Source organism: Pipistrellus hanaki, assembly GCF_964339955.1.
Source record: "Pipistrellus hanaki genome assembly, chromosome: 12".
NCBI lineage: Eukaryota > Metazoa > Chordata > Mammalia > Chiroptera > Vespertilionidae > Pipistrellus > Pipistrellus hanaki.
This window is the reverse complement of record NC_140514.1, coordinates 51,616,707-51,635,674: the sequence shown is the minus strand read 5'-3', so window position 1 is coordinate 51,635,674 and position 18,968 is coordinate 51,616,707. Positions and strand designations below refer to the sequence as shown.

Below are 18,968 nucleotides of genomic sequence, written 5' to 3'. Positions count from 1 at the left end.
CGTTATTTATTTATATGTTCCATCTTACAATTATTTTTTCCACAAAATAATTTCCCTGTGCTGGTCCCATTTCCCCTAAACAGCACAAACGATGTAGCTCCCTGGTGTGCAGCCATAATAATGCAGGGACTCTAGTGGACACTGAGTCTCCAGAGGATGGCACAGAGGAGGTGGAGGTCTCATGTGCTGGTGTGCTTCTCCTTCATGTCCCTTTAAACTATTAGAGCGTATCAAAGAGCCTCCACTCCCTTGAGGACTGTTCCAGCTTCTCACAGTTTTGGGTTATTCCTTTCCCTATGTTGGTTGTTTTATTATTATTATTTTTTTAGGGGGGGTTGGGTGGTGGTATGGATAGGTAAGAGGTAAAAGTTTTGTTTTTATGCTAAATTTAACAAATAAATGAAGCTAAATTCTCTCTGGTGAAGGTATCTTCATTTTTATTTATTTATTTGTTTTTTTTATCCTCACCTAAGGATATTTTTTCCATTAATTTTTTAAAATATATTTTAATTGATTTCAAAGAGGAAAGGAGAGGGAAAGAGGTATAGAAACATCGATAATGAGAATCATTGGTCAGCTCTCTCCTGCACGTCCTCTCCCCTCCCCCAACCACTCGGATCGAGCCAGCAACCTGAGCATGTGCCCTTGATCAGAATCAAACTCAGGACCCTTCAGTCTATAGGCCATTACTCTATCCACTGAACCAAGCCAGGTAGGGCATCCATTGATTGTTTTTTTTTGTGTGTGTTTGTGTGTGTGAGAGAGTGGATGAGAGGGAGAGAGAAAAATTGATGTGAGACACATTGATTGGTTGCCTCCTGCACACACCCTGACTGGGGCTGGGAATTGAGCCTGCAATGGGGGTATGTGCCTTTGACTGAGAATCGAACCCTTGACCCTTCGGTACCAGGGCCAACGCTCTGATCACTGAGAAAACTGTCCAGGGCCATCTTAATTTTTAGAACTTACAGCATGACCACTCTGCTAGCCTTCAGCAAAGCATGATACTGGGAGCTGACACACATGGTGTGCATTATGTAGATCAGCTACAACGCCAGCGTTTGGGCTGATGCAAACTTTCCAAATCAAGTGTTTTTGCCAGAAGTGACAAACCTCCTTTCCCAGAGCATATCAGATGTTTACGGGGCCTGGCGGCCTCCTGCCATTCCCTCCCCCCACATATTTCCTGCCAGGCCAGTGGTTTCTGCTACTACCCCTTCTCCCCTCGGGGTGTAATCACCTCACCACACGGGCTGTTGTTGTTTTTTGTTTGTTTGTTTTTTTCTGCACCAGCCTCAAACAGTTCCTTTCTTTGAGAAGTCCTGGCTGGCCTGCCAAGACCAGGGCAACCTCCGGAGACTTCTCTTAAAAGGACTCAGCCATGTCCATTTATATCTCTGCAAAGCCCTTGCACATGTGAAAACTTTGCCTGCGCAAACATATGTCAGAGCGGGTTTTCTTAGGCTTCGACACTGTGTTTCTTGGCCAGAAGGAAAGTGGAATCTACATACTTTCGAATCTGAAACCTGAGATAATCTTTCCACGATCAATAGCCTGTTGGTTTAGTTCAGTCACATCTTCAATATTGTCGGCTCCAATTTAATGTGCGTTTCCCCTGGACGCCCCTGCCTGTCCGGGGTGCCTTGTATTCAGAGCTGGCCATCGTGGTATTCAGGGTAACGCAGGTGGCGAGCCAAATTAGGGAGAACCAACAGGTTAGGGGAGCATGTCCGTTGTGATCCTGTTCTGCTGGCTTCCGGGGGTAAGGGAGGAAAACCGGGTTCTGAGCAGACACTTAAACAGAAACCTCCACTTCTTCTTACTTCGCCCTGACCAGGGTTCTTTTCAGACTGTTTTGAGCTGGAATCCTTGATCATGTTAAGGAGATAACCTGCATGCCACATTCTAAGATTCTCTTTCTTTTCTTTTTTAAATTTTGTCTTTATTGTTGAAGGTATTACAGATGTCCCCTTTCCCCACTCCATCCCTCCCCTCCCCAGGCCTTCACCACACTACTGTCTGTGGCCATGGGTTATGCATATACTAGTATGTATATAAGTTTTTTGGTTGATCTCTCCCTACCCAGTCCCCCCACCCCTGCCTTCCCTCTGAGATTCCTTAGTCTGTTCCATGCTTCTGTGTCTCTGGATATGAGTGAGATCATGTGATATAAGATTCTTTTTCTTATAAGATAGAGAATCATTTAAAAATGGTTCTGAGGGCTTGTATGTGTGAACCTTTTTTGGGGAAGTTCTGAAAGAACCATCAAAGCCTTAACTAAATTATAATTCTCTTTATACAAGTCAAAATGGTATGGGCTGAGGGCCTAAGCAGTGTGGGAGCAGGGCATGGCTGCCTGTTGGCTTTGCTGGCTTTGAGGACACTGTTTTGGCCTTTGGTTAGTTGCTTGCTGTTTGAATGACAGGCTTTTCTCATGGAGGCAGTTATATTCATGGCCCGGGTCACAGGGATGGGCAGGAGGAACCAAGTGATTAGTCCTGAAGGAGTGATGCCCACAGACAAAAGGAAACACATAGGCATGGACCTGGGCCCCAGGTCATTGGACGTCCATTCTGTCTTGTGAACCTCATAGGTGGGATGTTTGGGGGACAGGGGTGTATGGAGAGCTGAATGGATAGTACTGGGCTTTTAGCGGTCTGGGTGTTGGATTATTTAAAATCAGAGCCTCAGTGTGTCTAGAGAGAAAGATGTTGATCATTGAAGAAAGTCTTTAGACGTTGAAGCCCGGTGGCTCAGGAGTCGCACACCTGTCAGCCCACCATTATCTCATAGAGTCCAGGAAGGAGGTCTCTTATCCAATGAAAATTGGCACCTTATTTTCCTGATGGAAGAGTCGTTGAGGTGCTTTCATTTCTAGTCATTTTCCCAGGAGGTGGAGGTGAGTGTGTGAGCTGAGGTGGTGGCATAGGGCCGTGACCTCACAAGGCTGAGCCAGACGACTTTGTTGTCTCCTCCTCTGCTGTGACGTTTTCCGAGTGGGGGGACTTCGCGATGCAGGTGTTTCACAGTCGTCCCTGCACTGAGCCGAGGTGACAGAATGAGCTTTAAGAAGAGAAATGCCGTAGCTTTGCTGTTTGTGTAGGAGGTTGTAATCCACATGCCGTGGGAAGATGCTCAGAAGATGTACGACAGAAATGCCATGCACAGAAACTATGCCTCGGTCTTTGCCCAGCTCGTTGTGGGTGGACGGTCTCAAGGTTGGTCACCACAGAAAACGAGAATGATTCTCCTCATCATCACTGCTTCCCAGTGAGCACTTGGCTCTCTTGTAAGATTTGTGATGATAAAATTGATCAGACATTTAGATGTTATACACTGTTATCTGCGATCAACTGTGTCTTGCCCCAGGAAGTTGTAAAGCTTTATTTCTTTCTTTTAAAAAAATATATTTTTTATTGATTTTTTACAGAGAGGAAGGGAGAGGGATAGAGTTAGAAACATTGATGAGAGAGAAACATTAATCAGCTGCCTCCTGCACTTGGCACTGCGAGGCCTCAGAACTGGGCTGCAGGTGTGTCTGTGAGAGCTTTGCATGTGTCCTGTGGGAATCGGGACCAAAGCCCTGGCTGGCCCCACCTCTGACAGTGCCCCTGGTGTCACTGTTACTGAGTAAGGGCTTTCCTCCCCTCTCTGGTCTGACATTCTGCTGCCTGGACCACATCCTTTCCCATCACAGCAACTGCTCAGACAGGCAGGTGTGGCCCCAGAGACCCCACCTGAGCCCCAGGAAGACACAGCTGTTTAAGGTAACAGCAAGAGCATCCCCAGCCCCAGCCCCTACACAGTGCATCACACTGGAAAGGACTTTGCATTCAAGTGGCGTGGGGCCTGGGAGTAGCAGGGACAGCATTTCTGAGGCTGGCGTGGATTCGCCCTGAGGCTCCTTCTCTTTCTGCTCTCTCTAGGTCTGCCTGTGGTGGAGAATGGGATTTTACTATTTGACAAGTTCGGATAGCAAGGGACAGCCTGCTGGATAAGTGAGTGGTCCTTCCTTACCTCATTTCTTGTGTGTGTGATCTCATTGCTCCCAGCCCGGGACTTCGTTCTCATTCCCACTCCTGCTCACTATTGACAACTAACTGGAAAATGCAGGTAAGCAAACAGGACAAAATCAAAATGATCCGAGATGCTACTACCCTGACATAATGTGTGTCATACTTTAACGTCTAACTTTTTAGATTTTTCTCCTTGGTGGTATACCTTTCTAAAGAGAGAAATGTTTTTGAGTTTACTGAATGAGATCCTCTTAGGAATTCTTCTTTATAACTTGAATCTCTGCTTCACCTTATATGTCAGATGTTTCTGTGCAGCAGTAAACACACGTGCATGGTCATTGTTAACACTCCTGTGAAAGACTGTGAACTAAATGATCTATGACTTATGTGCTCAGTCACTATTGTTGGGTATTTAGGGTGTTAGTGTCCGTGTTGCAGGTGATAAAACGAGCGCTGCTGGGTGGTTCCTGTCACAGGTGCTCCGGGCCACTGCCCAGCTTCCCGGGGTGCAGCCCAGGTGGCTAGACAGCAAGGTGAAGGCGGCTTCTCCAGCCGTAGTCCGGGGCTCACAGCGCTCTTTGCAGAGGCTCAGAAACACCAGTTCCTTTCCTTTCCTCAGCAGCATTTCCTGTATCCAGTTAAAATCCTGGACCACAGCCACATTTACTAGTAAATCTGTAAAGCAGTCAGGCACACTCCTGCTTTCCTATGGATTTTCCATTTGCACTTCACTCCTTTTCGTTGCTTGCAAGTTCTTGTCAGCAGATAAATGGCATGGATGCCAAAAGTTTAGTAAAAATGGGCGGGAAACAGACTTAAAGTGGACCCAATTCTGTTTGTTATCTCTCCTGCCCACAGCCCTTGAATTGCTTGGATGTAACAAAGGCTTCTTTGCAGCGTCCCTGGTGAAGCCCTCGGGCCTCAGGAGCTGCCAGTGCCCATGACCCCAGATGCCTACACATTTCCTGACCGCCGTGGCATCACTCCATTGTGATCGGAGGGCAGCAGAACTACAGGTGTGAGCTCTCCCTATCGCCCCCACCCTCAGGGGGCCTCTATGGCTTGGACAGCCCTCTCCCAGAAGGTGGACCCACTGGCTTAGCATTCATCTAATGCACCAGAGGTTAGAAAGTAGGTTAGACCAGAAAGAAAAGTGATAGGAAGCTACCTCGTCTGTAGAAGATAGGAGCATACATAGAATACTCTTTGATAAGTAAGATTTTATTTTAAAGCCATTCCATGGACATTTAGGCTGCCGTCCTTCCTTCCCCCTCCCCCATACAGATAGTACAGAACAGCAGCAGCAACACAGATGTTTTGTGGGAGGAGTCCCACTTTGAGGGTGTTGGTTTATCACTTGATCAAAAATGATAATAGACATAATGAAATTGCTATCAAAATCCCAGTTGCCTTTTTTTTCTGCAGAAATTAAGAAACTGGTCCTAAAATTTGTATGGATATATAAGAGACGTAGAATAGTGGTAATAATCTTGAAAAAGAAGAACAAAGTTGGTGGACTCCTACTTCTTATTTGAAAAGCTATAGTAATCAAGGCAGTGTGGTATGGTCATAAGAATATCTATCTATCTATCTATCTATCTATCTATCTATCTATCTATCTTCATCATCATCATCTATCTCCACAGTGGAATAGGACATAGAATGTAGAAATAAACCCTTACATTTATGCAATAATAGTGACAAGACAGTTTAATCAGGAAAAAAGTCTTCTCAACAAATGTGCTGGGACAACTAAATATTCACATGCAAAAGTATAAAGTTGGATCTTTGCCTCATACCTTATATACAAATGAACTAAAAATGGGTCATAGATCTAAGTGTAAGAACTAAAACTATAAATCTCTTAGAAGAAAACATAGGTATAAATTCTTGTGACCTCAATTTAAGCAATGATATATTATTAGATGTGATACCAAGCACAAGCAGTCAAGGAAAAAATAGATAAATTGGACTTGATCAAAATTAGCAAACTTTTATGCTTAAAAAAAAAAAGACAATTCACAGAATGGGAGAAAATATTTGCAAATTATGTATCTCATAAAGCTCTACCATCCAGAATATAAATGGAATTATTATAGTCCCACAGTGAAAAAGATATATGACCCAATTAAAAATGGGCAAAAATCTAAATAGGTACTTCTCCAAAGAAAATATACAAATGGCCAATAAGCACATGAAAAGATGCTGAACATCGTTGTTGTTAGAGAAATGCCAATGAAATCACATTAAAATACCACTTCACACCCACTCTAGTCATTCTAATAGAGACAGATGATAACAAGTGTTGGCAAGGATTTGGAGAAATCGGAACCCTCATACATTGCTGGTGGGATGTAAGATGGTTTTGCTGATTTGGAAAAGACTGGCAGTTCTTCAAAACTTTAAATGACCCAGCAATTTTACTCCTGGGTACATATGAAAACACTGCCCACATGGGAATTGGAAACATCTGTCCACATAAAAACTTGTACACAAATGTTCATAGCATAATTATTCTTAACAGCCAAAACTGTAGACACAACACAAATAACTGTAAACTGATGAATGAATAGACAAAATATGGTAGGTCCGTGCAATGGAATATCATTTTGGCCATAAAAAAGAATGAAGTACTTATATACACACAACATACATGGAAATTGAAAACAGTGTGCTAAGTGAAAGAAGCAGACACAAAAGCCACATGTAGGATTTTGTTTACAGAAATGTCCAGAAGAGACAAATGCCTAGAGGTAGAAAGTAGATAAAGGTTGTTGGGACCTGAAGGGTAGGGAGTATGGTATAGGATTTCTTTTGGGGGTGATGCAATGTTTTGGAATTAGATAGTGACAATGGTTGTACAGCTTTGTGAATATACTAAAAGCCATTGACTCACACCCTTTAAAAAGGGGGTGGGTGTTATGGTGTGGGTTATATCTCAACAACTCGAGTGGCTTTATGGACGGTGTTCACACTCAGGTTCTGGTGTTGGGTTGATGATAGCGGCCCTCACGCCTGTCTTTGTCAGGGACACTGCCGAGCCCGAAAACCTGCTTTTCCTCATCAGCATCTCCTGGGGAGGCACCTGCCCTGCTGTCTCCAGAGGGAGGTTGCAGGATGTGAGGCCGTGAGACTTTCCCTGTGGGCAGGTGGGAGCTGCCTGACCTCCTTGCTGAGGGTGCCATGTTCTTCCCCTTTGTTAACCCACCTCTCTTTCCACTACTTCTCCCGCACCACAGGTTCGGGTCCGTACCCCCAGGTAGGCAGCACCATTCCCCTGTGAAGAACAAGAGTTCAAGATTCAACGCGATGCTGGCAGCACTGACCCCTTCGAGATTAGCGGTGACTTTCCAGGCTATCGGCTCCATGAAGGTGGCTGACGCTCATTTAACTTACCTCACTGTCATTCTCTGCAGGTCCCCGGGGTGATCATTCCTGGAGCTGAGCTTCCTGGGCCACAGTTGGTATAAGATGGCCAGTCACTAGGTAGAGACCAAGAGTGCCAGCTGGCCGCATGGAACATTCCCGCACACTGTTTCCACGGGGTCTGCCATTCATCTGCAGCCAGCTGTGTGTTGCCAGTCACGGTGCGGTCACATTGCACTGTGGCAAGAGAGCCACAGACTGTGTCTCTGGGAGCATGGCTGGTTCAGAACAAGCATGTCTGCTGAAAAGCAGCCGGAGCTGCCCCGTGGACGAGGCTGTCAGGACTTGGCTGAGTCCACAGGGCCACGTGGGGTGTGGCATCAGCACTGCCGGCTGGAGTCTGGGAGGTCAGACCTGCAGAGGCCTTTTCTGCCTCCCTTTCCCCCACTCTCCCATATGTTGGTTTGAAAAGCGTGACCAGAAGAGAAAGTTCTGGAAGGCCCCCTCCTCACCCTCAGAATTCAGCACTGTGTTTTCTGAGCCCTCTCTGTCATTTTGCATGAGGGAAAAGCCTGCTTCCAGCTCCCCTGGGCTTGGTGAAGCTGGGAGAAAGTGAAGATGCCCATGGACACACATTGGTGGCTTGATCCAGCGTTGCCATCAACAAGAAATACATTTCATCCACCTGATTCCAGGCCTGGCATCAGCACACAGTTGCCTGAATTATAGGAACTTTCTTCCTTCATCACTTCTCCCAGGTCTGTCCCGTTCACAGGAAGCTTGCCAGACACCAGTTCTGTGTGGTGCCCAGCAAAGAGCTGATGGGAACTACCCCAGGTCTGGGGCAGTGGCATGGGAGACAGAATGGGTGATTTTTCAAAGGCAGCATTCTCCAGGCTCCGGGACATCGTGGAGGGGCCAGTCCCCACCGAGCCCAGAGGCTCTTGCAGGGCCACCCTACCATCAATTCCCTATTGGGCGTCTGACACGCGTGCTTCATTCTCGGCAGAGTGGAGGCATTCTCCCGCCATGGGCTCTGAAGCCAGTTACCCTGGGCTCCAGTCTCAGCCTGGACATGACCGCAGTGGGTTTCTGGACCAGTCAGCAGTTCTCTCTGCCTCAGTTTCTCCTTCTGTAAAACGGGCTTTCCACTGATACAAGGCACCAGTGAGGGGGTGCTGTGCTGGTGTAGAGCAAGTGCTCAATGGCTCAGCGCTCTTATCCAAGTGGTGCTGGTGCTGCTGGTGCTGCTACTGGGAAGATTGGACTTGCCTGTAGGGAAGGACTACATGGGCTTTTCCAGGAAACAAATGCCTGGATCCTGGCCTCCAGGTGTGAGGCAGTCCGATGCGTTTACAGAGGTGCCCAGTGTCTTGGGCACCTGAAGCAATAGTCACCCCCTCACTGTCACCTGCCCTGCCCAGGAGATGGATTTGCCAAGTGATGGGAGACCCCTGGCAGAGCTTGGCAGGCCTGGGCTCTGCTTGCTCGGCCCTGATGGACAGCAACCCTGGCCACTGTGACCTCATCGCCAGCGTCTGGGAGGATGATCTCACCAGCCCTCTTGGCAGCTCCTCCTCTCCTGTGGCTCAAACGTATGACAGATGTTCTCTGGGCTGAAACCTGAGCCGGTCCCGCTCGTTCTGCTCGCACTGATGAGTGAGAAAATGGATCCCTTTCTCCGACGTGCATTCCTCGTGTATTAGGAAACTGTCACCGCGGCTCCCCACAGTGACACTCCTTCAAGGCTGAGCATACAGGGTCCTTTTAAACTTTGCCCAGATGTCTTACTTCTCAGGGTTATCTCTCATTTCCATAACATTTCTCAGGACTTTCAGATTTTCTCTTAAGGGCTTGCCATAATAGCCGTCCTCTCATTTATGTCCAAGATGCCATGTCAAATTAAATGATTAGCAGGAACAAAAAGACCAGGAAACTAAGATGTTTGGCCAGGGTGGAGGTGGGGCGAGGGGAGAGGCTGGGCGGCCCTTCCCCAAGGAGGAAGGAGGCTGGGAAGTCAGCCTGGGTTGGAGGCTGCAGTAGAGGGAGGGAGTGTGACATGCCAATGAAGGCAGCCTGTTGTTTTCTCTGAGGAGCCTCCCTAATCTTTTATGTTATTATTTTAATCCTCACCTGAGGATATGTTTTATTGATTTTAGAGAGAAGAAGGGAGAGGAAGAGAGAAACATTGATTTGTTGCCAGGGATGGAATCTGCAACCCAGGTAGTGCCCTTGACCTGGAATCGAACCCGAGACCTTTTTGTGCGAGGGCCGATACTTTAACTACTGATGCTCTAACCACTGAGCATATGGCAAGATTCTTAGCAGAGGTAAGCGCTCAGTACAAGTTCTTGTGCCCTTCACCCTGACCCTCATTCGCTCCCATTGTGACGGGGAGGAAGGACACAGCCCCTGGTCCAGAACAACAGGCCTTCTCCCTTCCTCTCTGTGGTCCTGCCCCAGGCACTACCCTTCCTGTCGGCTTCACATGCACATGCTCGCTCATGTGCTCTGTGAGGAGGCCTGAGAGGTTGCCAAAGTCTGTCGGGTGCAGGTGGGATCAAGGCGCTGGTGGTCAGGGCACTGCCTGGGGGTGTGCACCTCATGCAGTGCGCCGGTGACACGTGGGGCACATGCAGGTTCACCTGTCCAGTAAGGTCAGGACTGCCTCTCGGCAGGTGGGGTGTGGGAGCCAGGAACACCCATCTTGTGCGGGGCCCAAGGCCTGAGCAGACGATGTCCACCCGGGCAGCTGCCAGAAAGCACTGTTTCTGCTCCTCTCATTTCTTTGAGTTAGATGTTCAGCTGGATCTTGTCTCACTAGCATAGACTCCACTGCTCCCATCCCATCCCACACACACAGCTGACCACGGCCATGGCTGCTTTTCAGCTGCATCCAGACTCAGTCTCCCACTTCTCCACCCTCCGCTCCAAGCAGCTACCACCATCGAGAAGTGAGTATGTGTTGTAAACACTGTTTATCCTCACAACCTCCGTATACTTGAACATCATTATATAAAGGCCCACATCCATTGTAACGACAGTGACAACCTACATGAATTGGTGACTTAGTACAGGCAGGCACCTGCCTGGTGAGATCATGGTATGTGGAGAGGCTCAAATCCCTCTGGGGTTGAACTGTCTTTCGGTCAGGAGAATCTGGGGGGGCGGGGGAGGGAAGGTGGCAGGAAGGGTCTTCGGGCCTCCCAGGGCATGGTCTGCCAGGCAGAGGATAAATGCTGGGAGTCCAGGTGACTGTTCTGTCAGGTGAGGCCACCACTCCCAGCTGTGGGCAGGAAGGAGACCCACCAGGGACAGGTTCAGGGCCTGCTGCTGTGGGTGGTGGGACACTAGGGTGGAGTGGGCCTGGGGCTAATTTTAATTTCTCTGAGCTTTAGTTTTCTCATTGGTAAAAATGAGGCAAAAATAGTCATCTCATGGAAACATTGTGAAAATTCATTGACTTAACGTGTCTCTTTAGTAGCACTATTATGAGCAGATAATATTTACTGGGCCCGTACTATAAGCCATTTCTATGATAAGTGCTTACAGATGTTAACTCATTTCCATTGGTATGCCCATGTACCTTATATCTGGGGGAAACTGAGGCATGAGAAATAAAAGAATTTGCCTGAGATGGGTACAGAATATGTGGCCTTTGACCCTGGTTAAGGGAGTAGATGGCCCCATGTTGTGTAGATAAGAGTGACATGTATTGTAGATATTATTGAAAGACGGGATAGAGTTAAGTAAGAACAGAGGCAACCCATCCAGCACATGTGTGCCTGAGCTGCGAATTACCTGAGTTACAACTTCGTGTCATGGAGGCCGAGAGCCAGCCAGTGAGCCCGGGACAGGAAGCACCTCACGTGGCATTCACAGGGACTGCAGCTGATAGGAGCGATGCTCCTCTTCACCACCTTGCCCCGTGCCCAGTGCCGGGCCAGGTCCAGGGAAGGGGCCCCATGTGGTGTGGTTCTGGTGTCACAAGAGGGATCAGCATGCATGGAAACAGATGGCATGTGTGCTTGCCCTGGGCTCCACAGCGAGGCCATGAATTGCAAGGACTTTGGAAGTGGCCTATCTGGATTTGCATACTGCCTCTGCATGGCCTAGGCTAGTGATTGGACCTGCCCAAACCTCTGAACATACTGACAGCACTCCCTCATGGAGCTGTCGGAGGGCCCGAGAGAGTCAGTGCCTGTGCCAAGTCATCAATTCATGTAGATTTTCATTGTCATTACAAGGGATGTGGGACTTTATATAATGATGTTCAAGTACAAGGAGGTTGTGAGGAGAAGTGGGCCTTTATATAATGTTTATAACACATACTCACTTCTCAATGGTGATAGCTACTTGGAGCGGGGGGTGGAGAATTGGGAGACTGAGTCTGGATGCAGCTGAAAAGTGGCCATGGCCGTGGTCAGCTGTGTGTGGGGGAGGTGGGATGGGAGCAGTGGAGTCTATGCCATGTGGCTTTTCTCCTGGGGTTCATTGAAGGACAAGTGGTCATGAGAGAAGAGACTGAACGACCATCTTTTTGAGTCATAAAGGGAGCAGGATATCAGATGATGGGCAACTTTTCCCACCTGTGGGGCTGAAGGGAGAGCAAAGGGAAGACACTGGTTCAGCTGGGATACTCAGAACTCGTGGTAGACACGCGGCCTCCCTGACAGTGAGCATTGTTGACATGAGTAAAGGGTCTGTGGGAGGTGGTAGAGTCCACTTTTTTAAGAGTGTCCTTGGATGACCTTTCTAAGATCACCTGACCGTATGGGCCCATGGAGAGTTAGAATAATAAGGAAGAGGAGGTTGGGGCATCTGAGTGTGCTTCTGAGTCAGAGGTGGCCTTAAATGACACAGGTGGTGCAGTAAGTCGGGCCTGCCCTGCATCGGGCGAGGCTTCGTGTCTCTGCTGCCCTCTGGTCTTGCTTGCGAACTTCCCCATCACCCGGCTCAGACACATCCCCAAAGATGTCCCAACATCAGTGCTCTCCCCCTGGTCTCTGGCTCCTGCATCTGGTTTTGCAATGCTGTCTGTGTGCTTCTGTCACTGGTTGGGGAAGGGGATCGTCAGCTCATGGCAGAGTGTAACAGTCTACCTGCCTTGATGACCACGGACCTTTCTCTGACTTGCAGCTCACTCAGTTCCCTAAATTAATAACCTCAATTTATGTGGCTTCTTTAATAAAACTATCAGGGATTTGTCTGTTTAATTCTTGCTGGGTGATCACCTACTTTTATTTGCTTTTGCAATCATTTTATGTTTATTTCTTCTTGTCATGTAGATTGATGTCATTTTTGTTGTTAATCGTCCCCTGAGGATATTTTCTCCATTGATTTTTATTTATTTTTTTTATTTTAATGTTTTTATTGGTTTCAGAGAGGAATGGAGAGGGAGAGAGAAATAGAAACATCAACAATGAGAGAAAATCATTGTCAGCTGCCTCCTTAATGTTCCTTATTGGGGATCAAGCCTGCAACCTGTACATGTGCCTTGACTGGGAATCTAACTGTGACCTGCTGGTTCATAGGTCGATGCTCAACCACTGAGCCATGCTGGTCAAGCTTTATTGATTTTTAGAGAGAGTGGAAGGGAAGAAAAGAGGGGGAGGGGAGAGAAAGAAAAAAACATTGATTAGAGAGAGACATATTGATTGGTTGCCTCTTGTATTGTATTTGCCCCAACCAGGGTTAGGGATTGACTGTGCAACCCAGGTATGTGCCCTTGACCAGGGGTTGAACCTCAACCCTTTCGTTTGTGGGATGATGCTCTAATCACGGAGAAACACCGGCCAGGGCTAGATTTATCTCACTTTTATGATTATTAACAGAACATTTAGTGAGCAGAGATCATGTCTTTTTTTTAGTCTCAGTGCAGGGCCCAATAGAACATTAAATATCATGCAAGTGTTTTTACTCTTCCATCCACCCATCTACCCACCCACCCACCCATCTACCCATCCCACTACAAAGACTGAATATAACAGTGAAAGCTCTAGAGAAAAGCAGTTACCTACGTGATGGGCACCATATTTTATAACTCCCGGGCAGGTGTGTATAAGGAGAAGCCGGAGGCACCCCGTCCTCCAGAGCCTACCCCTCCAGTAGCCAGGGCTGGAAAACCGGCATCTCCACAGCACCTAGTACATGCCAGGGCTCAGTGGGGGCTTGTGTTGCATGGGGTTGGATAGAATTGAAAACACTCTGATAATGAGCACAGTGAGGCCTCTGCCCTTCAAATAGAGGGCACAATGGAGGGTGGAGTGAGGGAGAGTGTGGATCCGCAGAGTAGTGTGTTGAGAACTTATGAAGTCAAGTGTGTGCGTCATGGAGATAGATAATGTAAAGACTGATGTTTATTCTGCTGACACTTGTGTGGAGGCTGGTCAGTGGTTCTCATGGAGGTTCTTCCTGCGTCTGGTGCATGTTTGTCTTTTTAGACGCATTTTGTGTGCTTTGCTCATGTTTTACTTGGGTTGACATTCTTTCCTTGATGTACACACACACACACACACACACACACACACACACACACACAAACACGTGTGCATGCGGACAAGGGGAGTAGAGCAGCAGGATTTGCTCAGAGGCTGGGGAAGTCCAGGGGGTGAAGGCTTTGGTTTGGAGGTCCCTCAGAGGGACCATCTGTGAGGTGGAGTTTCCAGTTTTCTGGTGCAGAAACAGGGTTGACCACCAGAGGGTAGCAAATACCAATAATGACTCGCAGATTATTTTTCTTCACACTTTCTATGTAAGGAGTAGCGAGGATTTTGTTGTTCTCATCAGGGTAGCTTCGTATCAGCGGTGAGTGCAGATTTTTGCCAAGTGATCAATCTAAGGAGAAACAGGGGTGCATCAGCTGGGTATTGCTTGGTCAAGGTCGACTGTGAACAGGAGGTGAGTTACCTTGACGACTCTTCAGGGTACAATTGATTCACAAATGTCTTACAGAAGTAAGTGTGCTGCATTGTTGTTGGGTGTGAAATGGTTAAGTATTTTTTGTGTGGTGTTTCCATGGCAGTTATGAACATTTTCAACAAGTGCAGTTTAAATATTTATTTTTAAAAAGATAGTCTGTTGCCTTGTTCTCCAAAGACCAGAGGGCTCAAGACCCAGTGCAACTGAAGATAACCATTTGTAATGTACCTTTCACATGCTGTGACTATTTGAAACGGAGATTTGAAAAATCCCCAGTTTGAATTTACCTCAAGTCTGTGAGCACGTGTTGAAAGCTTTCCTTCAACAGGACCTGGGCAGTGAGCAGAGATGGCTAGAGCAGGGTTGTGTGCCCACCAGGGGCCCATGGTGTGTCCAGTGTCAGATGTTTCAGTCCCGTAAGGGGTTCCTGGGTGAGGAAACCTCTAGGGTGATGCTGGCAGGAGGGGTGATGATAGTATGAAGAAGAATCCTATATAATAAAACCTTAATATGCAAATTGGCCAAACGGTGGAATGACCAGTTGCTTTGACACACACTGACCACCAGGGGACAGCCACTCAATACAGGAGCTGCCTCCTGGTGGTCAGTGTGCTTCTTCCTGTGGAATGCTGCTCAGCCAGAAGCCGGCCTCAGGGCTGGTGAGCACAGTGGTGGTGGTGGGAGCCTCTCCTGCCTCTGCTGCAGGTGGGCAGTAAGGAGCAAGGGGTCCCGGGCTGCGAAAGGGATGTCCCACTGCCATATTAGGCCCACCCTAGCAAGCAGACATCCCCCGAGGGTTCCCGGACTGCAAGAGAGCGCAGGCCAAGCTGAGGGACCCCCCCCCCAGTGCACGAAATGTCATGCACTGGGCCTCTGGTGCTTCATAAGGAGAGATTCCTGGAGTTTTCATGGTTGGAAGGGAGATTACAGCCCAGTGCACATCTTTTATGGAAACTTCCTGAAGGAGGCCTCCAGGTCTCCCTGGCCCAGGGACCTAGGAGTTGGCGTCCAGCCCTTTCCCTTGATTGAAGTACCGCGGTCATGTTTGCAGATGGACGGACCTAGGGCACGTGTATGCAGAGCAGCTCTGTGCTGAACAAGAGGAAAGTCTTGGGGATCCCCCTCCCATTTGATGTGGCCCAGGAATGTTCAATGTCTGAAACTGTGATGGCGCTTAAAGGAGCAGAGCTCCCTTGATCTAAGTCACCAGCGCATGAGCAGGGCTGTGAGCAGCCCGTCTCTCAGACCCTGGCTGGTGGCCGTGCTGCTGCGAGGGAGGCGGTGATGCTGCTGCTAGAGTTGCTGTGGGCTGGGTCGTGCTGCGGGGCTGGCCGCTGCCCGCTCTAGCAGCCTGCTCACCTGGGCAGGGAGAAGGCTGCCAGGCTGAGCCGCCGTGTGCTTCTTCCCTCCTCGGGAGCCCTGCTGCGTGCCTTTGGGGTGTGTGGTGTGTGCAATCTAGAAGGTCAGATGAGGATGATTAATGGCCGGTTGCTGTCCTTAAGAGCTTTTCACCTGAAACTTGATATTCCACATAGCGCAGGCGCTTGTACAGGTCCCCATCCCTTCCTCTCTGCTCATTTTGTTACTCCGGTCCTTTGCCCTGCAGATGAATTGGTCCCTTACTAGTTTCCCAAGAGACAGACAGTGGCTCAAACCACAGCCAATTCATAGCTGACTTGTACTGAATGTATAGGGACATGTTCTGAGCATTTCACACATTATTGCTCTTTTATTTCTTTTTACTTATTTTATTAAAATGTTTTTTAATCCTAGCTGGTTTGGCTCAGTGAATAGAGTGTTGGACTGTGGACTGAAGAGTCTAGGGTTTGATCCTGGTCAAGGGCATATGCCCAGGTTGTGGGTTCAAATCACCAGTAAAAGGGGCATGTAGGAGGCAGCGATCAATGATTCTCTCACATCATTGATGTTTCTTTCTCTCTCTCCCTCTTCTTCTCTGAAATCAATAAAAAAAAAAATACTAAAACAACAACAAAACCCCAAAATATTTAATTTTTTTTTTTTTTTTTTTTTTTGGTGATTTGAGAGATGAAGGGAGGGAGGGAGATAGAGAGAAAGGGGGAGAGAGACAAAGACTGATTTGCTGTTCCATTTATTTTTGCATTCATTGGTTGCCTTCTGTATGTGCCTGACCGAGGATCAAACCTGCAACCTTGGCATATTGGGACAATGTTATAACCAACCGAGATACCCATCATAACTCTTTTAATCATCAGAACACCCTGTGGTGCCGGTGCTGTCATGATTCCCATTTCAAGATGAGAAAATTGATATATAAGAAGAGGTAATGGCACAGAGTCCTGGGCCTCACAGCGCGCTGGCCAGTCCCGGGTCCACCACTGGCACTGCTTTTGTAATTCACAACTTAGTGGCTCTTTGAGTCTGGCTTAATCCCGGCTCATTGGCACTCCTGGACCTTTTTGGCGTATGATAGTATTTGCTTCGGTTAACCAACCCAAACCAAATCAAGCCAAACCAAACCAAAGACTGAAAAAATTTGTCTACATTTAAAAATACGGATATTCCACTCAAACTGGGATTTGGCAGATGCCAAATGGTTAGCCGCTAGGCCAGGAGACAGGCTTCCTTCCCCTCTGTGACCTGGGGCCCGATTTATTTTTAGTGGCTTTCATAGCTGCGGGTCACTGTGGTCCTGAGCATCCATGTGCTGGGAGCAGGGGTCAGGGGAGAGGGGATGGCCTGGCTTTTATATCCAATGTTCTTTTATGGGAAAAGGTTCATTTTATAATGAACATGCATTAATTGTGTTCAATTTTGGGCTCACTCCAATGGAATAATGTTGAATCTTTTTGCCTACAGCCTATATATATATATATTAAACCAAAAATGTTCACACTTCCTTAAACTTAAAAAAACATAATCTGGATTGTTTAAATTTGTCTCTATATGCCCCTTACAGGCACTAGAAAGAGAAGCAAATGGTTAGTGGAATATTTGTGTATTACAACTCTCCTATTTATTAAGTCTAGAGATTTCCACATTTCTGCTATGAGAGATAAGAGTTAAGTTCATTTAAGTGACACCTCATTTTTTCTCTCCTCTTTCACTCCCCTCCTCATAATTTTTTATTATTGCATTATTATTTTAATTCTCCAAAGAATTGTCACAGTACCTGTAAATACTCTTACACCTCCGTTTCTTATCTAAACACCCCTTGATCTTTTCCATCTGCTCCCGCCTGTGTAGACTGGACCACTGACTTTTCTGTCACCAAGGCTGAGGCTCTGACATTCTATTCTGTAAATACAGTGTAACTTGGACCACAGGACACAGTGTGGTAGCCAGGGCTCTGAAGCGTTGTTCACTGTGGAACCATGTTTTCAGTGAGGATTCTATTTTCTTCCTACAGGTCCAATGTCACAACAGCTTTACAATTTGAAGAACAAGGTCAAATCGAACCACTTCTCACACTCTATAAATTATTTAAAATCACATCACATTTTTCTTTGGTTGGTATTTAGATCATTGTGTTCTTGGTTCCCCTACAGTTACCAGCTGTCTTCATTTTCTTGTTGGGAGCTGAAGCAAATGTCTTCATGCACATATCGCCATATCAGTAATGTCTTCTGGCTTCTTGCTCATTTTGTCTTTTGCATGGAATGCACATATCACCATATCAGTAATGTCTTCTAGCTTCTTGCTCATTTTGTCTCTTGAATGGAATCATTCATAATTCTCCTTGAAGATCTTGTGGAGCCCACTTATTTCTTATTTTAATTTCAATCTATTGTTTTTAAGCCTGATGTACAGCAATCATCATCCAAGTACTTTTTCCACTGGATTTCTGGGAGTAGTTCAACTGTTTCTTCTATCCCATATTGTTCCTTTGCATGGGTTCTCTCTGGTTTTGCTATAGTTAATCCTTAAGCAATTTCTTCTGCAAGGTATATGGAGTCCTATTTTGATTCTTTGTATGTATGAAATGGTCTGTATTTTGCCCTCACATTTTTAAAAAAATATATTTTATTGAGTTTTTACAGAGAGGAAGGGAGAGAGACAGAGAGCTAGAAACGTCGATGAGAGAGTAACATCGACCAGCTGCCTCTTGCACACCCCCTACCGGGGATGTGCCCGCAACCAAAGTACATGCCCTTGACCGGAATCGAACCTGGGACCTTTCAGTTCGCAGACCAATGCTCTACCGCTGAGCCAAACCGGTTTCGGCTGCCCTCACATTTGATTGATAGTTTGGCTTCTAAGGTGAACTTGTTTTCTAAGCATGAAGTTTGATAGTGAAAAGCCATATGTATGAGAGACCTGCATTTCATTTCTGGAAGTTGTCTGTCTTAGGTTTGTGGAAGCTTATCAACATGTCTTGGTCTGGTATTTCATCTGTCCTGCATGGCACTTAGTAGGTTCTTGCAATTTGAAAACTGGTATTTCCTTGCATTCTGGATTTCACCCCCCTACTAATTCTTTGGTAATTCTGTTTTTCTTAGATCTCTGATTAGTTGGAAGTTGGAATTTTTGTCTTAATTGCTTTAAAAAATTTTCCTTGTATTTATCAACAGAATTTGCAATATGTTCTGGGCATTTTCCTGAGTATACATTTATATGTGCATAGTTATTTTTAATTTTCAAGAGTTCTTTCCTTTACCTATCCCTTTTCTTTAGGAATTTTTTTTT

The 18,968-nt window shown here is 46.8% G+C and overlaps 1 protein-coding gene across 1 annotated transcript; it reads left to right on the top strand.

Annotated features, from left to right (window-relative positions):
* Nucleotides 1-3,118: 3,118 nt before the first annotated feature.
* Nucleotides 3,119-7,445, top strand: ACOXL (acyl-CoA oxidase like; the record flags this gene model as incomplete). Its single annotated transcript, XM_084900975.1, is given in 4 exon segments — nt 3,119-3,218; nt 3,927-3,965; nt 3,968-3,998; nt 7,256-7,445. Coding segments are annotated over 4 exon segments (360 nt in total).
* Nucleotides 7,446-18,968: the final 11,523 nt, after the last annotated feature.